This window comes from Hydra vulgaris, chromosome 03, assembly GCF_038396675.1.
Source record: "Hydra vulgaris chromosome 03, alternate assembly HydraT2T_AEP".
NCBI lineage: Eukaryota > Metazoa > Cnidaria > Hydrozoa > Anthoathecata > Hydridae > Hydra > Hydra vulgaris.
The window spans coordinates 28,439,813-28,459,839 of record NC_088922.1 but is presented as its reverse complement, the minus strand read 5'-3'; the positions used below and the strand labels follow the sequence as shown (position 1 = coordinate 28,459,839).

The 20,027-nt window shown below is 26.4% G+C and overlaps 1 protein-coding gene across 2 annotated transcripts in view; it reads left to right on the top strand.

The window, feature by feature from the left end:
- The window catches only part of LOC100211263 (palmitoyltransferase ZDHHC14), a 108,959-nt gene that overhangs the window by 7,252 nt on the left and 81,680 nt on the right, over positions 1-20,027 (top strand). For both annotated transcript variants that reach the window (XM_065792876.1, XM_065792877.1), the window contains exon 2: positions 11,776-11,936. In XM_065792876.1, the coding sequence (XP_065648948.1) occupies positions 11,776-11,936 (161 nt within the window). The remainder of the gene's footprint in view (positions 1-11,775; positions 11,937-20,027) is intronic.

Here is a 20,027-nt window from a genome sequence, read left to right as displayed (position 1 = left end):
TGGGGTGACTTTTTTTGCGCAACTAAGCTCGGAAGGTTTATTCAGTTTATCCCTAATACATTTCGATCAACAATAACAGCTTACACGTTTAAAGAACTTCTAGTTGTTGCTTTTTAAATTATTTTAGTTGTTCAATTATTGTCCAAATACTTGATGCTTTTAAAGCTCTGAAGATCAAAGTTCCAAAGTAAATGCAAGTAAAATGAATGTATTTATATACATCTTTGAGTTAAAAACGTTTATATAATAAGGTTGTGAACAGATAAAAATATCAAGAGTACATTTAAAAGGAAATTGTATTACCTACCCCCTAGCCCCATTATTTAAAAAAGTGAGAGTACTGAAGCTTATAAAGCCCCCTCCCCCTTTTCCACCCTGGGGTCCAGGTTTCTTTTAATGTAAAATTATCTTTATAAACTTTATAAATAAATTTTATTGTTTCTAAATACAAGCTATAAATATAGTTTTAGATTTGTTTTGGGTTTTAATTTGAATTACAATAAAAATTCGCATGTTGCGTGGCTGATTATTGCGTAGCTGACCGCATAGTTTTTTGAAAACTTTTTATTTGACGTGTAATTAATATTATATTAAAAATTTTTTATAAATATAACTTCAATGAAATAATTGTTTTTGAAGAAAAAAACGTTTTTATTAAAAAATAAATTATAGATTCGGAGAAAAAATAATTCAAACTTCAAATTAAAAAAACAAGCTTTTTTGCGCGTTGCGTAGCTGACCGCTGTCTTTTATTTCTATTTTACTCAAATTGTCTTCTTATCCTTTTTTTTTGTGAATAATAATAAAAAAGGATAATTTGAGTGTAAACGTAAAAAAAAATTAAAAATTATAATATAATGAGTCAGTTAAATTTTTAAAAACATGTTGCGCTCGTTGCGTAGCTGACCATAGAACTCTACATATATATGTATATATATGTATATATATATATATATATATATATATATATATATATATATATACATATATATATATATATATATACATATATATATATATATATATATATATATATATATATATATATATATATATATATATATATATATATATATATATATATATATATATATATATATATGTAACTGCTGTATTAAAGTTATTCTTGAAGTCCTTTACTCTTCTTTATTTCAAGTAATTTTAAGGGTACCAAAAGGTTGCATTATTCTTTCTTTTTTGTACAAATACCATCATGATCAATGCTCAAATGAGCTATCATCTTTATTACCATAAACCAAAACTCATTCTTGTTTGGCTTCCTATTCAATAAGTTGCATCCTTTTACTGTATCTGTCCCTTCATGCTTTATAAACTTTTAATAATCCAGTTTTTTTCCATGCACATCAAAATAACCTTACAACTCTTAGCCATCTTAATGTTTTTCTTTTATTTACAACCTACAGCTTTTTAAGTCTTCAGTTAACCATTTCCTTGTATTTTTACTTATTCTCTATTTTAAAGTAACTCATAACTTCATAGTGGTTACTTCTAGTTCCGTCTATCAACCCCTGGTAAATCTTATAGTTTTGCCGGGGCTGTGTTTGAAAAAGGTCTCATTTTTAGCTGGGGATGGGGCCCCGGCATTTATAAGCTTGCACGACAAGTTAATTATAGAAGATGAATGGTAGATGACTCATCAAGTACATAATCATTTATAAATATAGGAAGATCTAGATTATCGCAACAATAATTAGTTGAAAAAATTGAGTTTTATCTGAGTTAAAGTTCACCAGCTACTGTGAGCCCCTCAAGTACATGCTATAGCAGAAGTGAGATCCTTTTCAAGCTCAAATGCCCTCTCCAAGCAATCAGAGAGTGTTTACTTCTTATCAAGACAAGAATAAATTGTAGTATCATCAGGGAACAATGCCACTTTAGATGAGAATATCTGGAAGATTATTAAAATAAGTTATAAAGAGTATAGGGCCAAGAATAGAACCTTGAGGAACCCCTCAAGTTACAGGATATGAAGAAGAGTGCTGTCCATTGAGGACAACTTTAATATTAGGATTGGTAAGGAAGGATTCAATAGTCTTAAAGGTGCTACCTGATACACCATAAGAAGAAAGCTTATGGAGAAGACCAGCATGCCAAACTTTATCAAAAGCTTTAGAAATGCCAAGAGCGATAGCCTTAACCTCTACACATCTATCTAATGCATGATAAAACCTATTGGTTATTACTGTTAGCAAATCAGCTGCGTAACAAAAAGATCGAAATCCATATTGATGGTCAGAAAGTAAGTTATTAGATTCAAGATAAGAGATTAAGTTTTTGTTAATTAAAGACTCAAAGACCTTGCTTATGGTAGGGAGAAGACTAATTGGACGGTAGTTAGACAAGTCAGATCACTCTTCAGAGTTTTTGCAAATAGAGATAACAGATGCTGCTTTCCAACAGACTGGAAAACAAGACCCTCATTGGCACTTGTTAAATAGTTTTGAAAGTATAGACGATAGCTCCGGAGAACACTTCTGCAAGACTACTGCAGATATGTTGTTCAGACCACAAGTTACAATAGAGTCTAAAGCAAGAAATCACTTTTAATACAAAGGCTGGAGTGATACGAATGTCAATCAATGGATCAACCTGCTTGTGAGCTGTAACAGGTAGAATGCAACTAGTGGAATCAAGAGATTATATTAATGAAAAGTTCTTAGCAATCAATTCATTTTTGTCTTTAGGTGAGGTGAAAAAATCTGAACCATATAAGAGAGGTGGAATAACGTATTTGTCTTTATAGATACTGTTAAAGATTCTCCAGAAGTTACGAGAGCCTAATTTTTGAGATAAAATATAGGGTTTCGTGACCTGAGAATTGTGGGCTTCGGCGTTAGACAAAACTTTTTTACAATGGTTTCTAGTAATAGTAAATAGACATCTGTTTTCTGGAGAATGGTTTTGCTGATTGGTGTGAAAGTAATGGTTATAATTGGAAATTGCAGCAGTGCAATGAGAGAAATACCATGGAGTAGAGTGAGGCTTGATTTGGAATTGTCGTGAGAGAATAAAAAATTCCATGCCAGCCTGTATCAAAGAAGTTATGTAAGAAGCACATTTGTCAGCAGGAAGATGAAAAATTTCTACCCAAGGGCCATCATAAAGAAAATCGCAGAAAAAGTCCCAGTCAACTTTTAGGTAGCTGTAAGAGGTACGATTATAAGGAGATTCTGATTATGAAGGAGAACGAGGTAATAGTTTTAGAGAGATCAAACCGTGATTAGAAACACCTAAGCGTGATTGTGGAGAAGCGAAGCACTGACTAGGACCAGAAACAAGACATAAGTTGAGTAGAGAAGGTAAATGATTCGGATTGTCAGGAAAGCAAGTTGGAAAGTTGACTATTTGAGTTAAGGATTGTGAAAGGCATGTTACTTAATGAAAGCACTTAAAAGAATAGTCTGTGGATTTAAACTTAGTTTCCCAACTAATTGGTGAATTCTTATGAATTTAAAGGTCAGCATGTGACTATTGGAGTCTTTATGAAGTAAAGGAAGATAACCATCAGCACTAATATCACAAGTTAAGACCGCCATGCTCAAGTTAGTCTCACAAAGAGCAAGTAGGTCTAGTGAACTTTGCAAGAGTTATGACTCATCAGAAGAAAAGTTACTTCAAAGACCACAAATATTAGTGAATGATAGATTTAGAGAGCTTGGTGACAACAATGGTTTTATATAAATTTAATCTTCTGATGTATTGGGTTGCTTAAGTTTTACATGATCTAGAAGATATTAATAATAACAATAAGAAAAATTATCTCGTTACTATTTTTCTTCCAAATATCAGAAAATTTTGGATTTTCATTGATTTATGCAAGAAATCTCAACTTTTAAACTTTTTTTCTCCATTTCACAAAACTTTCAGTTACAATCCTATTACTCTGAGTCTGCATTTCATAGACATTAAAAGATTTTATATGGTTAGTATATCTTCATTTAATGGGAGTTTAACTTACCCCATTATAGGATTAACCATTTGGAGAGCTGAAACTAATATTAACTGTATTCCTGTTATAAACTTTATACAGCTTGTTATTGAGAAATGTTTGTGAATTAGGTTTGCAAAGTATTGTTCTATATTCTTTTTAATTTTTTTAGTAAAATGAGGGTCAAACCAGGTGATGTTGTGTACTTGGTTCTTTATTTGATGTGATAATGTCTTAGGTTAATAGGCCAAAATACATTTATAATCAGACTCTAATATGGCTTTATTATACTTTATGATGTTATTTTTTATGGCTTTGTGATATTGTTCTTATAGCATAGGGATCGTCCATAAATTATGCAACCCTAAATTCCTTTAAAAAACAGAAGTAGGAGATAATATGCTCTTTTATGCTGCAATTTTTATTAAGCTTAATGGGCTATTTTAATTTTTTATTCAACTTATAACTCTGCGAGGGAAACTTTTGATCTTTTTTTGTTTTGTTTATTAGTGAGATTTAATGTTGTCTAGTTTTTGGATAATCCCAAACAACTGTTGTTAGAAAAAGAACAAAAAAAAATCAAGAATAGTTAAAGATGGCTGCCCCATCCCATACCCTCAGGTGATGTAGTGGCACTCTGTTGCGGCAACAGGCTATAAGATAGTTAATGTATGTATAAACATATATATATATGTATATATAAATATATATATAAATATATATATATATATATATATATATATATATATATATATATATATATATATATATATATACTAGGGTTTCTCAAACAGGATCCCAGGATCCCGGGGATAAAAGTGACAACGCAATTTCCCGGGATATCACTGTTATATCTCGAAACATAATTTTTTAAAAATTTTACATATGATAACTGTTTGAACTAATTCGGCCAAAAATAAGTAAAATATTATTGCATTTGTTGCATTTTTATGTGTTCATATCTTATATTAAAACCTAGCACAACAAGAAATGTTATTGAAACTATCTTAAACCATCTAACTCAAGGAATGCATTGCAATTTGTTTTCTTTTTTCTCGTTAATATAAAATATGAGTAATAAATAAAAAAGATTTCTTGTGACGAAAACAATAAGTTTGATTTTTAAACTTCTAAATTATTGAAAAGTTTAACTTTTTCTGTATTGAAATATTTAATAATTTTTGTATTTAAAAAATGGCAAACAAAGACATATAAAGTCATACGTAAGATAACATACATATGTAAAAAATATTTATAATTTTACCTTTAGTTGTTTTAAGATTCGGTTTATTTATATCATGTCAATTGTAAATGGATTGAAAGCATGGCAATATTTTTGTAAAAAAAAATCTGGCGAATCTACAATTTGCAAAAAGTGCAATGTTAAGATAATGTGCAAAGGATTTTCGACAAGTGGGCTCCTTTGTCATTTAAAAAACGCACATAAAAATTTGGATATAAATAAGAAGCGTCAACATAAAGATACTGGTTCGGAAATTAAAATTGTGCGAAAGAAAGTCACATTGTTTGCTAAGCAGCAGACTATTGGGGAAATTGTGTCCATGCTAGCAACAGTGGATGGCTTTCTAATAAATACCATAACAAAAGGTGAACTTATTAGAAAATTGTTGTCTGAAAAAGGCATTTTAATACCAAAAAATCCATTCCATGTTATGAGTATGATAAAAAAAAAATACAATTTAGCTAAACAAACTGTGGTTTTAGAGGTAACCAAAGAATTATCTAGCGGTTCGCGATTTTTTTTATTGTTAGACAAATATAAGTCTTTAAAAAATCGGCGTTATTTAAATGTAAATTTACACTTATTAACAAAGTTTTGGAACCTGGGATTGACTCCAATAGCTGGATCATTTCCTGCAGAAAAAATTATTGATCTTGTTGAAAATAAACTGTCAGATTTCAGTTTATCAATTAAAAAGCACATCATACCTAGTGTCACTGATGGAGCATCTGTAACGAAAAAATTTGGACAGCTAAGTCGTATTGAATATCAGCTGTGTATTACCCACGGACTTCATTTGGCAGTATGTGATGTTCTGTGCAAAAAGTCAGACTCTTCAGCAAAATATATTGAATTTGAATAGCAGTAGCAAGGTTCCGATAAAAGTTTGAGTGATTACGATGAGTTTGATGATGTATTTGACTGTAATGATGAGTCATACAGCTCAATAGGCATTATGTATATTGATGATTTACAAAATAGCGTAAATATAGCCTAAACAGTTCAGAAGGTTGGAAAAGCGGTTCGAATGTTCTGCAAACCACCTTTTAAAAATGACTTTTACAAATCTACGTAAAATCTCTGTTTCATAAAGAACTGAAGCTGATACTAGATGTCAAAACAAGGTGGAATAGTCTTGTTGCAATGCTAGAAAGATTCCTGAAAGTAAAAACATGTATACTAAAAGCAATGATCGATTTAAAAGAAGTTCTGAATATCTCCGAAGATGAATATATAATAAGACTTGGGAGAAGTGATGCTACTCTACTTGACGCAGAAGGTGTAATGATATTCATCTTAGACAATTTAGTGGAGAAAAAAATTTGATAGCTAATAAACTGCCTCAATATATGCAGCAGAGAATTGAAGAACGCAGAAATGCCAATTTAATTGGACTACTAAAATTTTTAAACTACCCAATTAATTATAATCAGGAATTAAATATCAACTCCAAACTACTCTTACTGTCCAAACATGCATTAAAAGCAACTGCAAAAAAAATTTATACCAGGTTGTACATAGAGGATGCTAACACTAGTTCATCAAATAATGAAATAGTTGAAGTTAGTTGTGATAATGAAAACATGGTTTCTGACCCGTCAATACCTCAACCTGTTGCTCCAAATTTATTAGGCAAAAGTATTTTGACACTTGAACAAAAATTGAATGCGAGTATTTGTAATGTCATACAAGTAGAAAAAGCAGCTGTAGAAGACATTAGCAATTTAAAAAACCTCACAATAGAAATCAAACTTTTTGAGGCAACTGGAAAGCGTAGTAAAAGTTTGGAAAGAATATACTCCACATTAATGACCATCGAGGCGACATCAATTGAATCAGAAAGAGCTTTTTTTGCCGCGGGTCTATGGGAAAAATTCATTCACGATTAAGTGCCAAATCAATTGGTTGTTTATGTTTTTTAAAACTTTATTTTAAATAGTAATATAGATTAGTGTGCTAAGATGTGTCAGAAACTGCTTGTTTTTATACTAAAAATTAAAATAAATTGATTACACACCGGGAATCCCGGGATGCTATATTTACGGCAAAGGAGAAACTCTTTTTATATATATATATATATATATATATATATATATATATATATATATATATATATATATATATATATATACACACATATATACATATACATAAATTTCGTGTTTAAAAATTTATTTTTTCAAAAGGTTTTATTTCTTTAATTATAGTTTAAACACCTTAAAATTATTGTTAAAATAAATTTTGAGTAGAAAATGTTTGAACCGAGTAGATAAATTTGATGAATGTTAGCAACTGTTTGTTCTTTTTATTATTCGAAAAAGTGAGTAAAATTTGAGGGCGAGTTACTGCAATATTTTAAACAAAACATATCCATATTTTTGTTTAGAAAGAATCTTTGAGATTACATATATGTCTTGAGTAAAAAACTTTTACTTTTTAAAAATAATTCAAGTGTTTTTTTGTCACATACACATCTGCAAAAATTACGTTGCGTCACTGAACTATAAGCTAAAAAAGTTTAATTATCGCAATGAAATTATGCTTTATGGCAAGGTTTTTTTAGATATTATATATTTTAATGTAAACTTTTAATCATTACTAAAAAAAAAATTGGTCAAAAAGCATTGTATTAACATATAGTTATAGTTTAAAAGCTGTTGCGTCACTGAACCCATCGACGGGATAATTCGCGTTTTATAAAATAGCGCGGTAAGGAAGTCAAAATATCATCCAAAAGTTCACATTTCGTTGTGGGTTTTTAAATTTTTCAAATTCAAATAAATTTTTGCATTTTAGTATTGTGAAGGGTTAATTCTGAGTGTTAATTCTGAAATTGCGGTAATCCAAGTTGACTGGGCTGAAAACGCTAGGTGTTTCTATCAAAATGAGCCACAAGCGGCTCATTTTGGTCAAAATCAAGTTTCTATCATGACCCTAGCAGTCTGAAACATTGAGTTAAAAACATTTGCCATAGTTTCAGATTCAACTGATCATACTAAGTCTTCTGTTATACCGTACATTGACAAAATCCTTCACTTTATTCCTGATCAAGTCAAAGAAGTACACATGTTCAGCGATAATGCCACTTCTCAGTTCAAAAACAAAAGCATTATGGCTGCAATAGTTGTGTTTGAAAAACGTTTTCATTAAAAATTCTTCTGGCATTTCTTTGCAGCGATGCACAGGAAAGGAGTGGTTAACAGAATAGGAGCTACTGTTAAGCGAATCGCAGCCCTGAGAGTTAAAACTAGTCAATACGAAATCAGGTCAGCAGCAGATTTTGCGTTAGCATTACAAGATTTGCAAATATCTGTAATTCACATGTCAGAAAACGATACAAGACAACAAAAAAATGAACTTGGATTCAGTTCAATTTTAAGTTATTCAAGAAAAATCAAAGGTATATCAAAATCACATTATTTTTATGTTCAGAATGATAACGTTGTTCCGATGCTATTTTCACCTGAGTATAATTAAAATTTATTACAAAATAACAAAACTTTTTAATATGATTTTAATTTCGTCTTTTTGTTTCGTCACTGAACGTTGCATCACTGAACTGATTTTTTTCTGTAAAATAAAACGATATGAAAACTTTATTGTTTGTGGCTTTTTTTATGACTACCTTATTGCCAAATGAATAAATTACAACAAAAAAATCTAATGAGTCAAGCAAAAATTAAAATTTTAGCAAAAACTCCATTTAAAAGTATGCTGATAAAAAAACACTTTTTTCCGCGTTGCGTCACTGAACTCATGTTTTAATTTTTGCTATGTAGCAGTGTTATGTTAATACAAATGTGTTTAGTTTATATTATAAAATTTTAATTCAAGATTGATTTAGAGTAATAAAAAATTATTTTTGAGTTATAAAAAAATTTCTATTAAAAAAAATCTCTCCACATGATGCGTCACTGAACTATGGAATTGGCCATATATAAATATACATATATATATATATATATATATATATATATATATATATATATATATATATATATATATATATATATATATATATATATATATATATATATATATTAGGGTGGTGGTAAAAACAACTTATTTTAAAAATGTCAGCTGACAACCCCTAAATGTGTTTTATATAATAAAATAATACTGGATTTAAAAAATTTTTGAATAAAAAATATTTTTACGGGTGCCACAAGGCCCTTATACATCAAACAGGTTCCTAATATTATAAAAAAAAAAGTTTTTCAAAAGTATATCATGTTGGGTCTCAAAATTGGGTATAAAAAAACTATTATTTGAGATTTTTTTGAAATTATAATTATAAAAAATAAACTTTTTTCATTTTTAGTTTAAAAGGTCATTTTTTTTGCAATAAACTATAAAATAACAATTTTTTTTTTTAAATAATTGTTATTTTTAAAATTTTTATAAAATTTTGCTTCTTTTGAGACCCAACATGACATACTTTTGAAAAACTTTTTTTTTTATAATAATAGGAACCTGTTTGATGTATAAGGATGCCTTGTGGCACCCGTAAAAATATTTTTTATTCAAAATTTTTTTAAATCCAGTATTATTTTATTATATAAAACACATTTAGGGGTTGTCAGCTGACATTTTTAAAATAAGTTGTTTTTAGCACCACCCTAATATATATATATATATATATATATATATATATATATATATATATATATATATATATATATATATATATATATATACATATATATATATATATATATACATATATATATACATATATATATATATATATATATATATATATATATATATATATATACACACATTAATATATATATATATATATATATATATATATATATATTATATATATATACACACATTAATATATATTATATATATATATATATATATATATATATATATACACACACACAATATATATATATATATATATATATATATATATATATATATATATATATATATATATATATATATATATATATATATATATATATATATATATATATATATATATATATATATATATATATATATATAAAGCTATTTTAGAAGATGCTTTTTTTGACAACTTGCAACAGTTTTTTTTGCATATAATGATAATTTGCGTGTTTTAAAAAATGCACTAAAAATACCAAACTTATTAAAGAGAAAATTAGAAATTAAAACATAAAAAATGATAAAATAAACTAAATAATAAACCAATATATTTTTTAATTTAGAAGCATTTTAATTAATAGTTCAAACTTGATTATTTTAAAAGCGTTTCATCTAATAGTTTAAAGCTAATATTTTTTCCTATATTGCAATGTTGGTGTAATGCATATGTTGATTAATTGTGTCATTTATGAAGCGTGTCTGTTACATAGACATTGGTTAAAGGTTCAAATCCTAATAGCAAGTAGTTTTTTGTTTTGTTTTTTTTGCTTTGTAGACATTAGAAAGTATCAAAGTTTCAAATTTTTAAATAATTTTTTAAAAAGCTTTGATTAAATAACTTTGAAGCTTCAACTTTTTAAAAATTCTTTGTAGTGAAACACTTTTTAATTAAATAAAAACATTAATTTTGTGCTTTTATTTTTTCTGGTTTATTTTTTATTTTTTAAGCTTAGTTTTTTTTTTAGTTAGTATTTCTCATTTCAGTTTATAGTTTGTTTATTTTTAATTTTAGTTTAAATTTACATTTGTTTAATCAATGCATTTTTTAAATGTGCTAACTTAAAACATGCAAGATGCCACGACCAAGTTGTCAAAATAAAATATTATATGCGTGGTCATATAAGGTCTGCGACCACACATGTCTACTGAGAAGGCTTGATATATATATATATATATGTTTTTTTTTTAATGTTGGCATCTTCAATAGATTTTATTTGTATAAATATTTTAAAATAAAACTTTTATGGATTTATTTGTATTTGTTAAAAATATATTTATTTTTATGGTATTTCGAGGGAACATTTCATTATCAAGTATATTAAAAACCGTTATAAAAAATAAAACCGCTTTATAATACAAAACCGTTAAAATTTACGAAACCACCTAATATATATATATATATATATATATATATATATATATATATATATATATATATATATATATATATATATATATATATATATATTTATATATTAGGTGGATCAAAAATGTTTAAAACTTCAAGAACCACTTTTTTAAGAAAAATTATTTCTTAAAGTGATTTTCTGTTATGCATTTTATATCATAATCTAGTTAATAGATAGTGATTGAGATTAAGTATCAAGTGATTGATTTTACAATTATTTGAACAAAGTTCTAAGAATTAATTTTTGTTTTGTTTTTATAGGAAGTGTAAGTAACTAAATGCAATTATTGTTTAGTATTATATTTGACCCATGACTCTAATCCATTCAATAGATAGAAATGTGAAACAAATTTAGTTGATAGAATTACAAATGCTATATTTTGTTTATAAATATTATGTTCAGTAATATTTTTTTTCTATATTTTTTTACAAGAGATTTTGTTAAATACCTAATAAAATTGAAAATAATTTTTAGTATTTATAATGCACAAGTACAAAAAAATATAATAATTATTTTTATGTTGATTTATTTAGTTGTCCTTATCTTTATAAAGAGTTATCTATAGCTATTCCAATAGTTGGAGGCTGGTTATTTATTTTTGTTATGGTAATGCTATTGAGAACAGCTTTTAGTGATCCAGGTATTATTCCACGTGCTGGTATAGATGAGGCATCATACATAGAAAAGTCATTAGGTATACTTTTTTTTTTGGAATAAATAAAAAAAAATGACCAAAGGCGTGGAATTTCATGTCATAATTTGACCACGAAAATACTATTTTATTTTAAAACTTGACCACGACTGTTAATATGTTTTGAAAATTTGTATACATTTTCTTAACTATAAAGAAATTTAAAAAAAACTTATTGCAATGAAGCAAATAAATCTTCGTAAAAAAAGAACTGAATAACAAAATAAAAGTGTTTTAACTAAAACTAAAATAAAAAAATTAAATCAAAACTTAGCTAAAATAAATAATAAACTATAATGATAAAACTTTTTTAATAAACTAACAACTTACATCTAACGATTGTTAAATAAATGCGCACATTTAAAAGTTAAAAAAATGATTCTTGGCAATTCTTTGCAGTAATATAAAAAAAAAGAAAAAATAGTTAAATTGTTTATTTAAAAAGTTGATATAGTTTTTTTTTATTAAAATACATTTATAATAAAAAATACACACTTAAACAAATATAAAAATATATATATTATTCATAAATATTTTTATAAAAAATCATTAGCAGTGGTTTGTTACTTTATTTAAATGCGTTTCAATAATATAAAAATCATAAGTGAAGATCAAAGTTCAAATGGCTTTCAAAAAAGTTTGTCTTTTTTTCTTCTCAACAAAATCTTTTTACTTTTCGAGTGAATTAAATTAAATGATTCTTATATAAAATTTATTAAAGAGACCATCGCTGTTTTAAGTTGTCGCTTATAAAATTAAATTTTTTTTTTAGTTTATGCTTTTTTATTTTGCTTATAAAAAATTTTATGTAATTAAATAATATAAATAAAACTTTACACAACTTTCATTAAAGTTTAAAGTCATTAACTAACTTTTAAACTTTATTTATAAGGGTTTTGCTAATATAAAAACCTTAGTTAAGATAAACGTGTCATTTATCTTTACTAAAGTTATCTACTTTCAACATAATTATCCATAATTATTATTAAACAAATTTTTTTCAGTGCATTTGTTAAAAACCATGGTTAAATCATCAAAGCAAACTACTATTTGCATGGTCATATAAAGACTTGAAATCGCACGCCTTCCTGGCCAAGCCTTTCATTTTTTATACTTATTTTTTTACATATTCACTTCCTCAAGGTTGAGAAACCACTAAGTTAAAAAGGCTATTTTTTTTTTCTAATTTTCTTTTTGTTTTTGTTTCGATTGTTTGTTAATTATTGTAGCATTCCATTTTCAATTCTATAACTTTAAATCAAGAATCTTGACAAACAATGCCACTGCGCTTAGGAACAAGATTATAGTCAACAACCTTGTTTGACATAATTTTTTTTTTTTTTTTTTTAAATCAAAAATACTTTTATAAAGTAAATTAGTTCAAAAATTTTTTTCAAAACTTTTACAAATTTAAAAATGTTAAACATTTTAAAAATTCTTTAATTTAATCAAATAGGCATTGTTGAACACAACATTGCAATAAACACTTATACTTAATGTAACAAAAAAAAGTTAAGTTAACATCATGGTTTAAAATGAGACTTGAATGTATATATTTTTGCATAATGATAAAGGTTAAACATTAAAGATGCACTTGGCAGTATATTTTAATTCTGAAAAAATAATTTTCTGTACTGTAAATAAATTGAAGACATCTTACTAGTTTGAACTGGAGACAAAGTCAGCTTTAGAATTAAGTTAATGGAAAGATAACTGTTTCTTAGCTATGGATGTGGTAGCAGCTTATGTTTAGCCGAACAAATGTATATAAATTACAAAACTTATTTTTTAAGCTGTAATGAACTGAGTTGATGAGTCACCTTTTCAGTACTTAGAATTGGGGACATTGACAATGAGCAATATTGTATGAACAAGCAAGATTATCCAGAAGCACACCTATAGAGAAATTTGTTTATATTTTGGTGAGAATGATTAATTCATGGTAATTAAATAATGAAAAAAGTGACACAGGATAGGATGTCTTTTTTAGGGAGGTTTGTTAAATTTATATGATTAGTATTTGACCTTTATAAAACAGCACAAAATTTATAACTTGACAACTGTCTTAATATGCTTTGTTTAAAAAATAACTCTCTAATAGTTTTAGTGTATATTTTATTTTTCTCTCAGACGTTAACTGCTCGTGTGATATGCCAAAGTTTTAATAATTTATGTTTATTTAAATTTATATGCCAAAGTTTTAATAAAAATGGTTTTAAATGGTTTTTTCAAGGTTACACAGAAAAATAATTTGATAATGAAGATTTAGAAATAAAATAGAAATGGGATTCAATTAGATAATGCTCATTATTTTCTACTATGTTGTCAATAAAAATATTTTTTATTTCACTTGCTATTACAAACTTATTACAAAATTAAATGCCCATTTTCAAATCCAATGTATTTGTTTACCAACTATGTTTGATGTCATAATGAGTTTAATTGAAACTGAAATTTTTTTTTTCATAGTTGTAATACAAAGCCATCAACAATCGATTAATATACAAATGTCTAATAAAAAGCTATTAACAATCGATAGCTTATCGTTTTGATGGCGTCGAATTGTTTGTTTGTCCGAATATTAATCCCACAACCACTTGCATTTTCAAGAAACTCTATTGTTTCTGTGCAATGTTTGTCTGAATATCGATTTTTAGAACATAAACTTAATGCTATTATCATGCAATTGTATGGACACTACCATAGATTTACCTTAGTGGATTTTTTGTAAAATAACATTAGCTGAGCTGTGAGCACCTCACAAAAGTTCCCCAAAATTGTAGGGAGTAATTGGTTGATTAGTAAACTTTTATTTAAAAACTTGTTTTTAATTTTGCTAGATTTTATCATAACAATGTAATATGAAAAATACTTCTCTGGAAATGATAGTATAACTTTTAATGAAAACTTAATCTTAGTTGATTTTTAAAATAAGCTTTTCTTGTGTGTTATTTGGCTTTATAATTTTGATCACAATCTTTAAATAATTGTTTTGAGTGCTTTATGTCTCTATAAGTAAAATCATAAACCAACAAAATATATTTTGTCAGCTGAGAACCAAGAGGCCTTATGTCCACATTTTTTATTTTTTTCTGTCTATTATTGATAAATATTCAACAACCAATGGGGTATGTGTCTAATGAATCTCGTTTTAAGAATATTACAACTTTTGAAAATATTTAAAAAGTTATTCAGACATTCTGGCAGAAAGTCTTTACAAATTAAACTTTAAAACTTGATTTTCTTGGAAGCACAAAAAATGGACATACAGCCTCTTGGTTCTTGGCTGACGATTTATCAAAATAAAAAACTATTAAAAATCTTCAAGGATGGAGGGGGGAGAGAATGATTTCCTAACAATTACTTTTATTATCCTACAATACAAAAGTTTTGTTAGATACCTAGATATTAGCAGATTAACAGGCATTTTTGTGATTTATTATCATATTGTGTTAGATATGTGTGCCTAGTTAATTATTTTGTTATATAATGTAAATTAGTTAAAAATAGTGAACACAGACAAAAAACAAGGACTGCTAACCAAAAAAACTAATTTTTCATCAAGCCTATCAAAATAAAATCATTCTTATTTAGTCTAATGTAGAATAAGAAAATTAAATTATCTTTAATAATATTATATCAATCTCAAAAATGTCACAAAAAATGTCCTAATTAGACAAGACTACACATTAGTTGAACTTATTTCAACACCTACTGAAAAAAAAGAAAAAAACAAAACAAAAAACATTAACCTTTGAAAAAATTGGCAAAATAAACTTAACTTTTCAATGTCTCATCCATGGTGAAAGGTCATCATTGGCCTAAGTTAAAGTTCTTTGTTTACTTTTTTATTTCTTTATCTGCAATAAGTTCAATTATCTCCCCTTAATAAATAATTTCAATTATCTCCCCTAAAGCTGTATTAATAGCATCATTATCTCTGTTTTTGTAATTTTGATTAGATTTTGTGCTTTTTGATAAATTTAAGATTAAACTTAATTTTATTTGTCTTTGATGTGAATCCCATCGCAGAGAGACACTAGTTTTATTCTCTACTCTGTTTACATTATTTGTAAAATCATAACTTTCATTCTGTTCTAATCTTTAGTTCACATGTAGTTTAATTTTTACTTGTTTTAAATATACTTTAAGTTATTTTATATTACTATTATGTTGTATGTTAAATGTCACTTGTCAATGAAATAAGTAAAGAAAAATATATTTTAGATAATTAAAAACTTCAGGGTATCTTGATCAAAAAAACATTGCTTTTGGCTGTAGTATTTTTGTTTTTAATTATATTTAAATGTGGATGGACTATATAAAATTATATAGTCCATGCACATTTACTCCTGCTGAAGCCTGTATGTAACTCATGTGTAAAGAGATGCAGATTAATAAATTTGAATCTTTAACAATTCAAAGTTTTATAAATATCGTATAAATTATATCACATGCTATCTTAAATTATATATTAATTGTGATATTGAGAAAACATTTAAAAATAAAAACTGTTAACTATCTTGGGTGCTTTATTCAAAGCTTACTAATTTAATCCGTTTTCCAAACATCAACAATATGGTAAACCTTTTATTGATGTTTGGAAAGCGTTCTGTTATTTTTAATGCAAGCACCTTTTTTTGATGTTTGCATTAAAAATAAGAGAAGAGTAATTTCGTGTAATGCGGTTTAACCTTAAACTGACTAAAATATATTGACTAGAGTAACAATGCAATTTAAGAAAATATATTAGTAAAATGTTACCAATTTTTATATTATGCTTTGCTTAAGTATTTTTTAAATATGTTATGTTCATAATCTCTAGTAATTCGTATTAACATTGGAAATTAGGAAATATAAAAGATACAATTTCAGACATGCATCAAATGCGGTAAATACATTTATTAAAGAAGCTATATTATTTCTTTTATTTAACTTATTCCATCATTAAAAAAATTTATTGATCAAATAATATTTTTTACAAATAAATAACAATAAATTTACTTATTTTCCTATTATATAAGTATTGAGAAAAACGTCAAATATAGTTAAAACTTTTTTATAAGCGAAAAGACGTAAAAACAAATAAACTTAAACAAATAAACTTTAAAAAAAAAAATTAACAAAACTTCTTATAGTTCTAGTGTACATAGCAAATTAGTTTCTTAATTATATAGACTCATAAAAATCGTGAATAAATTGCATATCAAAACTTTCAATTATTGTTTAATCATTATAAAAGATGATTTTTTCAACTACGACTCTAAAAATAAGAATACAAAAGTTGTATAAAAATTTTATTAAAAAAAAAAAATTTTTAATTTACTTTTTTTAATTGTTAAATTTTCTAGTTTATTTAATTAAACTTGATATTTTGTTACAATTTTGTTTCCTTTTTATAGGGTTGTTTTATTTTTTCTTAGTTTAGCTTTTTGCCACGAATTATTGAAACGCTTTATAAGTTGAAAAGATGCGAACTGCCGTGGTTAGTTTGTCTAAAAAAAATACTTTAAATGTGGACAACCAAGGCATGCGACCGCACGCACTTCTTGGGAAGGCTTGAGTTTTTGAAGTAACTTTTTATCTGTTAAGTTTTGTCTCTTACAAAATGTGTAAATATTTTTTCTTATTTGTTGTGAGATCAGGTTTGATTTTGATTGAATATTGACTTTTCTTTCATATGCTTTTGTTTAATACCAGTTCACTCAATCACCTTTTTTTTGTTCTTTCTCCTTCTTTCTAAGACTCCAGTCTTTTCATCAAATTTCAATTTTTCGCAAATTTCAAAAGCCAACATACAATCGAGTATGTTCAAGGTAAATTTCATTAAAACAACAAATAAATTAAACACATAAACCATGTATGCAGTTCGGTCCTGTTACAAATACTAATAAAACAGCCCTCAGAAATATGGTCTTCGGCAGAAATATGGCATTCGGCAATACCGACCAAACTGCCAAACTAAAAGTGTTTGAATTCAAAAAAAAAATGACCTCATTTTTTCTAAGGGATGTTACAATAAGTATTCTTTACTCTTAGTTCTTTAATTTACATCCATATTTTCAAGAAAATCTGGATTTAATCTGGGTTAAATAAAACTATTGCAACACATTCACTGATTAGGATTAAGAAACACATTCTTTAAAATTAATATTGAAAACACTCTTTTTTTGCTTTTTTACTTGCATAAATTATTATTATTATATAATTTATCAAACAACAGACTTTTATCCAATTCTTTTTCAAATTGTATGTCCGATAGACATTCTTAAATCTCTTGTTTCGTAGTGGCCCTTTCACCTTTTCTGACAGATACTGGCATGAAAAATGAAGACTACTTTAAATTATTAAGATGCGAAATATCTTCCATAAACTTGCCTTATATTTGAAGCTTTACTTTTTACTGGTTCCTGATCATTTAACCAGATTAATGAGAATCTTAACGAAACCCAATTTTAATTGAATTTGTTGAAAGAAATGACAAAGCGCATTATTAAAGATATATACTTCAAGCTTAGGTTTGAGAAACTCATGGAAAAAACTGCATATCCAGCAATAATTTTCTGTGGTTGTTTTGTAATTAGTCTTATATCGGCAATCTGAACTGGAAGTCAAGTGCCTAAAAGCTTGTAAAGTAAGATCTTCTGCCTTCTTTCTAGTGGGACTGCAACTGAAAACAAAAGATCTTATATTTATTACAATAATTAATGAAACTTTTTACATAAAATTTTAATATTGATAAAGGAAAGCAACACCAGGCTTTCATATGTCCTGGGTAACCTTTGGTTAGTTGGGGTTTTAAACAGGTCATTTTTTTACATTATATGCTGAGTTTGGTGAGAAAGCATAAGCACGCCAACTTTTTTTAATTTGGTTTTAACTTAAGCTTCTAATTTCTTCAACAGCGGTTCTCTGTGACCAGACCTGATGGTTGTGTTATAGTTTTAAATAATTTTTTTCTTTAATAGTTTATTGATGAAATAAATTATTTAAAACTTTAATTCTTTGGTAATACAAACAAAGTAAGTTAATCACCAATTTATTTTATACCTCATCAGTAAAAACTATTTTTTTTACTTTTTTATAATTAAAATCTCATAATGATTTTTTTTTTGTTCTTTGTCTTTTGGCAACCCTAGCATTTTGGTGCCCAAGGCAAAATTGGGTTTCGTTAAGATTCTCATTCATCTGGTTAAATGATCAGGAACCAGTAAAAAGTAAAGCTTCAAATATAAGGCAAGTTTATGGAAGATATTTCGCATCTTAATAATTTAAAGTAGTCTTCCCCTTTTTGCAACTTTCTCTCTGCGGCCCTGTATAGACCATATGAACCTATAATCTATAGACCGAATCAAATAAAATCAAAGCAAAAAAAAATTAGGCACTGTTTTTTCTAATTTATTGTTTCTTGATCTAACGTACTTAAGCATGAAAATTTTCTGGAAATTTTAGACTTGATAAATTTTCTGGAAATTTTGGAAATTTTCAAAAAAAGATAAATTATTTTTTATTTAATGGGTAATTTTTTGTCTTATTTAGGCAGTTGTTATGGACAATTTTATGGTAAAATATTGTGAAGTAAATTATAGAAATTTTAGAATGCCCCCTTTGAAAAACACTTTTTTTTTTTTTTTTTTGGTATTTTGTTGAATTTTTTTATTGTAATTATAAGTAACAACTATAATAATTTGTTTTCAAAATTTTCTAAAATTGTTTTATCCTGTTATTTGCTAAGCATATAAAATTTTATTGCCACAACAAGCTTTATTTAAAGTTTAACATAATATGCACCTCTATCCCTAAAGGGGAAGGGGTAGTCGGTAAAATCCAAACTGCAAACCACGAACTGCAAACCGGTAAAATGCAAATATTTTTTTAAATATCAAACTGTAGTCATTAAAATGTCACAAAAAAGTTTGCATTTTACCGGTTCACTGTTTATGAATCGCATTTTACCGACTATCAGGGAAAGGGGCATTTTTCAATGTTTATTAAATTGGCCTATATGTTACTGAAAACTGTAAAATTGTACATAAAAAGACTTAATTGAATATTTACAGTATTTTACAATTTTTATTTTATTTAAAGATTTAA